Below are 8,108 nucleotides of genomic sequence, written 5' to 3'. Positions count from 1 at the left end.
AGGTGAATCTCTATTTCACTTTTTGTGAATCTCTTAACAACAGATTTGCTTTCTGGGGAGAGAGAAAGGTTTTGGTCTCCAAACTATAAAAAAGATGTTGAAACTCTAGAAAAATGCAGAGAGGAGGAACAAAGAAGACTGAAAGTTAAAACATATGAAGAACGTTTACAGGAACGGGACATGGCTAGTCTAGTGACGAGAAGGACTAGGGGAGACATGATAGCAGTGTTCCAATATTTGAGGGACTGTCACAGAGAGGAGGGGGTCAACCTATTTTCCAAAACACCTGAAGGCCAGACAAGGAATAACAGGTGGAAACTGATCAAGGAGAGGTTCAACCTGGAAATAAGGAGAAATTTTCTGACAGTGAGAACAATCAACCAATGAAACAGTTTGCTTTCAGATGTTGTGGGAGTTTCATCACTAGAACTTCCAAGAAGAGACTGGACTGCCATCTGTCAAAAATGGTGTAGGATCTCCTGCTTGCAGGGAGGGGTTGGGCTAGATCAGGGCTTTTCCAATCTAGCTGTGAGAAATATACCTTTAATTCTTTAAGGAAACTATTTACTAGTCTTCTATGAAGGGAGGTACACTTGAGCCAATTTAGGTTTGAGTTCATTTCCCCAAAGGAATAAAGAATCATAAAATTTTACCTTGAGCAATTGAATATATAAACAAAAAAATGAAAGAGAAAAAATTAGAAAGAGAAAAAGAAAAGAAGGAAGGAGGGAAGGGAGGGAGGGAGGGAGAAAGAGAGAGGGGGGAAAGAAGGAAGGAAGGAAGGAAGGAAGGAAGGAAGGAAGGAAGGAAGGAAAGAAAGAAAGAAAGAAAGAAAGAAAGAAAGAAAGAAAGAAAGAAAGAAAGAAAGAAAGAAAGAAAGAAAGAAAGAAAGAAAGAGAAGGAAGTAATATGCAACAAGTGGATTGTTGAGCTCTTTATATAGGCTTTCAGTCTAACAAAGTTAAACCTTGAAATGGAACCCCTCTGGAAATTAAATCATAAATCATATTCTGGATGGTCTTCCTCCCTCTGCTTAGCCTCTGCCTCAGTCCAAGTGTGTGGAAAGATGCCATCCTGGATTCATGAAAGTGGCCCAGGAAGGGAAGCCCATCTGCTGCTACAGCTGTCTTCCCTGTGCAGAAGGAACCATCTCTACCATGGAAGGTGGGTGGCATTGGAGGAAAGGGGAAACTTTCCTTACTGGGAAGACTACATACCCCAACATTTTCCATGAGAGGATTTCCCGCTTAAGCAGGAGGTTGGACTAGATCAGGGCTTTTCAACCTTTTCACCCATTGTACCACTTTTAGGATAAGGCAATTTCCGAGTACCATCAGTCGCCTAGCAAGGTGTCAAAAACTTGATGACCCAAAAAAAAAAAAGGAAAAAAGTGATAAAGTACAGGTAGTCCTCGACTTACAACAGTTCGCTTAGTGACTGTTTGAAGTTAAAATGGCACTGAAAAAGTCCCCCCAAGGCACAGCCGAGCAAGACACCTGCCTGCCCATCTGGTGGCGCTCTTCCTCCTGTCCCAGGTTTTCATTGTTGCGAGCATTTCTGTTGAGGATTGGCAGCAGGGGTGGGGTGGGGGTGTTTGGTTTTTATTCCCCCCATCTGCTGGGTGGTTGCACCAGGTTTTGGTTACTTCACATGACCCTGGGACACTGACCGTCATAAATAGGAATCAGTTGCCAAGCATCTGAATATAAACCATAAGACCCTGGAGATGCTGCAACATTCCAGCTGATTGGCGCTTCTTCTGGGCTCAGCAGAAGCACCAGGATCAGCGCCAAGCTCCAGCTGGAGCCTGGCGCTGATCCTGGCGCATCCACTGAGCCCTGACAGTCCTGCAGCTCCAACCATCTCTCACTCAGACTGGTGTGGTGTTGCCTCCAGTTCAGCTCATTCCCCTCCACTACCACTTTTCTAGGATGGTCACGTACCACCTGCCAGGTGCCAATGTACCATAGGTGGTACCCGTACCACTGGTTGAAAAGCCCTGATATAGGTTCTTCTGCTTGAGCAGGGGGCTGGACTAGAAGACCTCCAAGGTCCCTTCCAGCTCTATTCTATTCTATTCTATTCACATTCACATTCACATTCACATTCACATTCAGAACCAGGTTACTTTTATTGCACCAGTTCACCAGGACCTTCACCTCTTCCCTATAAACATCTTCATTGTCATCCTGGATAAGACCCACCATTGATGTGTTATCTGCATACTTCACAATATGATTCATAGCAGATTTGGCAAAGCAGTCATGGCTCATCAACGTGAACAGTAATGGACTTGAGACACAGCCCTGTGAGGAACCAATACTCAAGGAGATGGAAACTTTTCTTCCAACTCACACAAACCGGGGGCCTATCAATAAGGAAATCAACTATCCAGTTGCATAAAGGAATATTAAATTCTAAAAGGCCCAGTTTGATGTCTACAGAGGGGGAAAGAAGCAGGGAAAATTACAAATAAGGACAATGATAGACCAGTCAATAAATTCACATCACCACAACTTAAACTGGAAATTCCCTTTCAAAACAATCAGACTTGGAAGGGAAAATTGAACCATTAGTCCATTGCTTTGCCAAATTAAGCTTTATCAACAGCTGGCAGTCACACAACACTTGAACAGAGGATTTTAGCATTTAACAAAACACGAATCTTTAAGGTAAATGTTATTCTTGCTCTTTTTCAGATGCAGAACAATGCAGCAATTGTCCAGAAGATCAACATCCAAATGACAACCAAGATAGTTGTATCCCTAAGATTAAGACTTTCCTATCGTATCAAGAAAAAATAGGTGTTATCCTAACATCCATTGCCTTGTTCCTCTCTTTAGTCACATGCTTTGTCTTGGGAACCTTCATTAAATTCAAAGAAACTCCCATAGTCAAAGCCAACAATCGGGACCTCTCTTATATCCTCCTTGTTTGTCTCCTGCTTTCCTTCTTCACTTCCTTCTTGTTCATTGGCCAGCCAAGGAGATCCACTTGCCTTCTTCGACAAACAGCCTTCAGCATCATCTTCTCTGCCGCCATTTCTTCAGTCTTGGCCAAAACCATCACAGTAGTGCTGGCTTTCTTGGCCACAAAACCAGGGAATCAAGTGCAGAGATGGCTGGGAAAGAGTTTGGCCAACTCCATTATACTTTCATGCTCTGGTTTTCAAGTTGTTCTCTGCAGCATCTGGTTGGGTGCTTTCCCGCCATTCCTTGAGTCTGACATGCATTCACAATCTGCAGAAATCATCCTACAGTGCAATGAAGGCTCTGTCACCATGTTTTATGGGGCCCTTGGCTACATGGGCTTTCTGTCCACCATCTGCTTCACAGTGGCTTTCCTGGCCAGGAATCTGCCTGGGGCTTTCAATGAAGCCAAGTTGATCACCTTCAGCATGCTGGTCTTCTGCAGTGTCTGGGTGTCCTTCGTGCCCACATATTTGAGCACCAAAGGGAAGTATATGGTGGCCGTACAGGTCTTCTCCATCTTGGCCTCCAATGCAGGACTTCTGGGCTGCATCTTTATCCCCAAGTGTTTCATTATTTTCCTAAGACCAGATCTGAATACAAAAGGACATGTGATGTCAAAATAGAAACATGAGTTTTGGTAAATATGTTCCAAAAATTCAGCTAATAATTCTGACAAGTAACCTTTGACATTTTAATGTTTCCCCTCCCCCCCCAAAAAACCCCTCCTGAAACTCCAATTGTTTTCAAGTCATGGTAGGGAAAGTTTTTAATAAATATAATTTCACGTTTTCTCTTTCCAATCAAATCCATAGAAAATTATGTGTTCATGAATGCTTGTCATGCCTCAGAGGCAGGTTCAAGGATGATTTGTATATTACCTAGAGCTTTTCCTATTGATTCAGCAGACAGTAAATCAAGCACTGATGCCCTTTTAGATCCTTCCCAAGTGAGCATTAATTCATCTTTGGGCGACCACAAGGACATACAGTACAGGGAGAGAGGAGTGAATGTCTCGGCGGTACAACACATCCCTTGGGGGCTCCCTAAGGATCGTCATTTTTCAGCTGTTTTGGGGAAGTCTGCCTGGGTTCCAGACAGACCGGAGCCATCCTGTAGGGACAGTGAGGAAGGGAAGCATAGTTTGGCAGCACAGGAGAGATCACAATCTCCTGGAGAGCTGACGTAAGCTTCCCAGACCAGCAGCTGTCAGACGGCCATTGCGAGCTATCACAAGCCAGGAGGTTGCTTAGAAGAATCAGAAAGCAAAATTGGAGGATTGCCTGGGTGAGCTGATTAAGAGACTGTAAAAGGGGGGGAAACTTTCTCTCTTAAATGCTGGAAATTGCGGGGGGAAATAAGAAGAATTTGAAGCCATGGAAAAAAGGGGGGAGCGGGTTTTTAAGCTGCTCCTGGTCCTCTTCTGGAACTTCAGCAGCAAAAAAAGTGGAAGGCAAAAGAAGGCAATAAATCAATAAATCAATGTAAAAACAGTGTGGAATTTAAAAAGCCTGCTGAAAACAATTGGACTGATGGAAATGATTTGAGAGTAAACAACTACTGGAGGTGTAGATCGTTCTTTTTTTGTGAGTTGCCTCTTTTTCTTTTGGATTTTTCTTCTTGTATTTGACTGGGAGCACTTTGGAAGCAGGGACATGACTTGCAGTTGGGATAGCATGCTTTCATATGGTATGGGAAAAACAGAATACATAGCTATTTCCAGAGACACCATATAAGGAATTCTTTATTCATGGTCTGGGAGAAAATAAAGAGAAAGCATTATTTGAAGATTCCAAATTGGCTCTCAACTACGGAGGCACTAATACACCCCAATATGCTTAATATGGGAAACATTATAAGATATAAAAACTTACTAACAGATACGGGGGGAGTTGAAAACCAAACAACAATTAGAGGAACAAGGAATAAAGATGGATTGGTACGCGAGAACGCAAATACAATATAGATATGAAAAAGATGTTAAAATAGATGGTATTAACTTGGGGACAACAAAGTTAGATGAAATACTCACAGGAACGGAAGAAAAATGGATAAAAAAATGTACAATTATCTACTACATATGGAGTTAGAGGAGGGACAAGTGAAACAGACAATGATAAAATGGACAAGGAATTTTGGATATACGATTGAATTAGATAGATGGCAGCAACTATGGGAAAGAAACTATAAACTGACAATAGAGACTGCGTATAAAGAAAATATGTACAAAATGTTTTACAGATGGCACATGTCTCCAGAAAGATTAGCTAAAATGTTTAAGGACAGATCTATGAAATGTTGGAAATGTCATCAGATACCATGTTCCTTCTACCATATGTGGTGGACGTGTGTAGAAGCTAAAACTTATTGGAATATAATTAGAACATGGATAGAAAAGGTGATACAACAACATATAGAACTAAGACCAGAAATATTCCTGCTGGGTATTTTACCAGGGAAATATAATAAAGAGAAAACATATTTGATTATTCATATAATTACAGCAGCCAGGATTGTGTTTGCACAAAATTGGAAAGCACTGAAAGCCCCCACAGAGGGAGAGGTGATTGGGAAAATACTGGAATGTGCAGAAATGAATAGACTAACAATGACAATTAAAGATAAGACAGAGTCAGAGTACTATGAAATCTGGGGAATTTTTTGATTGGCTGAAAAAAGAATACGGTTAAAAGATAGTTAAATACCAGTTTAGATGGAAGAAAAAGGAGGAGATAAAGAGGGAGACCCAGGCCACACAGTATTGGATAACCAGAGGTCGTACAAATATTTATAGAAGTATATACAGAGACGGTCAGATAAATAGAAGTATTAACATAATAGAAAATCAATCTTATTATATATATAATACAGATAGGGAAATTTAGAGAGAGGAGTTGCCGGGACATTACCCCTGAATTGTATCTGAAGAGGGATGAGAGGGAAGAAAGGAGAGGAGAGAGAGAAGAGAATAAAGGAGGGGGGAATGAAGTAGGAAGTTTGGAGGAGAAGAGGGGAGAAATGGGAGGGGAATGGTGAAGGAAAGAGGAGAAGAGAGGAAGAAGAGGGAAGTAGGGAAGAAAGAGAAGAAAGGGAGAAAGAAGGTAGAGAAGAAAGAGTAGGAGTGTGGGTACAGTGAAAGGGGAAATGGGCGACCAACACCAAAATTTATGTGTATGTATTTATTTTATTAAAAGTATCTGATAGATAAGAATGTAAAAAGAATGTATGTTAACACATGGTAAATATCACGGTATATGTATGGGGGAGAGTTGGGGAAAAAATAAAAAAGTTTAAATGAAGGACAAACAAAAAAAAAATCATCTTTGGCCAACATGAATGCCTAGAAAGAGGGATGAATCACCCAGCTTGAGAATCCTTCACTCCATCAAAGTATCTCATGAGTAAGTGGCAAGATTCTGGTCCAGGATACTCTCTACCTGCAACTGAATCAGGGTGTGATCTCACCATAGCTACATGGTGGTGGAAATCTTAAACATATGCTCTGAGATAAAGAAGACGTCTAATGTATGACTATCTCCATGTGTCTGGCCTGAGATTCCATGAGAGAAGCCCATCCTTGTCAAGGAGGACAGACTCCTGATCTTTATCAGATCTCTTATGCAGGTTGAAGATCCCCAGCACAAACCAGCTCCAGCAATCTAAGAAAGGGTACCACTGGATAGCTAGGCAGCTGTAACAACAGTAGGATATTTGTCCCCACAGCCCACACTAACATATTATAGAATTACAGAACAGAGTTGAATCTTGACACTCTTGGCAGCCCAACCAGGAGACCCTATACCCATGGTGGCGAACCTATGGCACGGGTGCCACAGGTGGCACGCAGAGCCCTTTCTGTGGGCATGCGCGCCATCGCCCCAGTGCTAGGGCTTCAGCTGGGTTTTATAAAACCTTTTCGCTTTAGGTCTCTGCCGCCTTGTGCAAAAAAAAAAAAAGGTTCAATCACTCAATCAATTTCAACTTCTCGCAGGAAAAAAAAGATCTCGCAAAATTGGAATTGATTGATTGAACTTTTTAGTCCCACCCAGTCTGCCGTTACCACCGCAGCCACACCCACCCAATGGGCCACACCTGCCCGGCACCCGACAATACATAAGTGGTTTTGGGTTGCAGTTTGGGCACTCGGTTTCTAAAAGGTTCACATCACTGCCCTATATTAATCCAGACAATGGTTATCCAATCTCTTCTTAAAAACCTCCAGTGATGGAGCACCCACAACTTCTGGAGATAAGTCGTGATTGTTCTCACTGACAGGAAATTTCTCCTCAATTCTACATTGGATCTTCCATCTGTCACTTCTTATTCTGCCCTCAGGTACTTTGAAGAATTGGTTGGGCCCCCTCCTTTCCGTGGAAGCCCCTCAAATATTGGAAGACTTGCATCCTGTCACGCTAGTCCTTCCCTTCATTAGATTAGACATACCCAATTCATCATATGTTTTAGCTTCCAATTGTTCAAGTCTGTCTAACAAAGAACAATAGTTTTTAATGGTAATTAAATGTCAAACCTAAAACCCAGATCTTGATTAATATTATGAATACAAAATCCTCTGCCTCAGGATATGTTTTGTGATTTTATAAGGTATAAGAAACAAGACCTCAATGAAGAGAAACGCCTTTTCTGGTTCTCATATTGAGCTACATTGGAAGAAGGAGCAACTCCTTGGCTATTAAAAAAATAAAGCTAAAATCCAACACAAAATCCAAGACCAATCAAATCCATCTTTATTTGTGACTACTGATACCACACATGCTGAAACTCTGCCTCAATTGTGCATTTTTAAAAAAATGATTTCCAAGAACTTTGGAGGCCAATTGATTCATTTTGAAATTTTGAAGTTCATCTGCAACTTTTCTCTTTGGGTATCAACTTCACCTGGCTTACTGCAAACTACCAGCATTTTAAGGGTTAAATTTGGAGCCAGACGGTAGTAGGGGTAAAGGTAATAATAATAATAATAATAATAATAATAATAATAATAATAATAATAATAATAATAATAATGATAAAGTTGGAAGAGACCTTGGAGGTCATCGAGTCCAACCCCCTGCTCAGGCAGGAAACCCTATACCATTTCAGACAAATGGCTGTCCAGTTTCTTCTTAAAAACTTCCAGTG

General features: G+C 41.4%; 1 protein-coding gene across 1 annotated transcript; it reads left to right on the top strand.

Moving 5' to 3' along the window:
* The first annotated feature begins 1,082 nt into the window (after positions 1-1,082).
* Positions 1,083-3,595, top strand: LOC114922480 (vomeronasal type-2 receptor 26-like). The gene is made up of 2 exons (XM_029283869.1): positions 1,083-1,164; positions 2,700-3,595. Exons 1-2 carry the CDS (start codon positions 1,083-1,085, stop codon positions 3,593-3,595), a joined length of 978 nt encoding a protein of 325 aa, XP_029139702.1.
* The last annotated feature ends 4,513 nt before the right edge of the window (positions 3,596-8,108 follow it).

Source organism: Protobothrops mucrosquamatus, unplaced genomic scaffold (assembly GCF_001527695.2).
Source record: "Protobothrops mucrosquamatus isolate PMUCROS unplaced genomic scaffold, P.Mucros_1.0 scaffold258, whole genome shotgun sequence".
NCBI lineage: Eukaryota > Metazoa > Chordata > Lepidosauria > Squamata > Viperidae > Protobothrops > Protobothrops mucrosquamatus.
The sequence above is the reverse complement of the archived record's forward strand: the minus strand, read 5'-3'. Positions and strand labels throughout refer to the sequence as shown.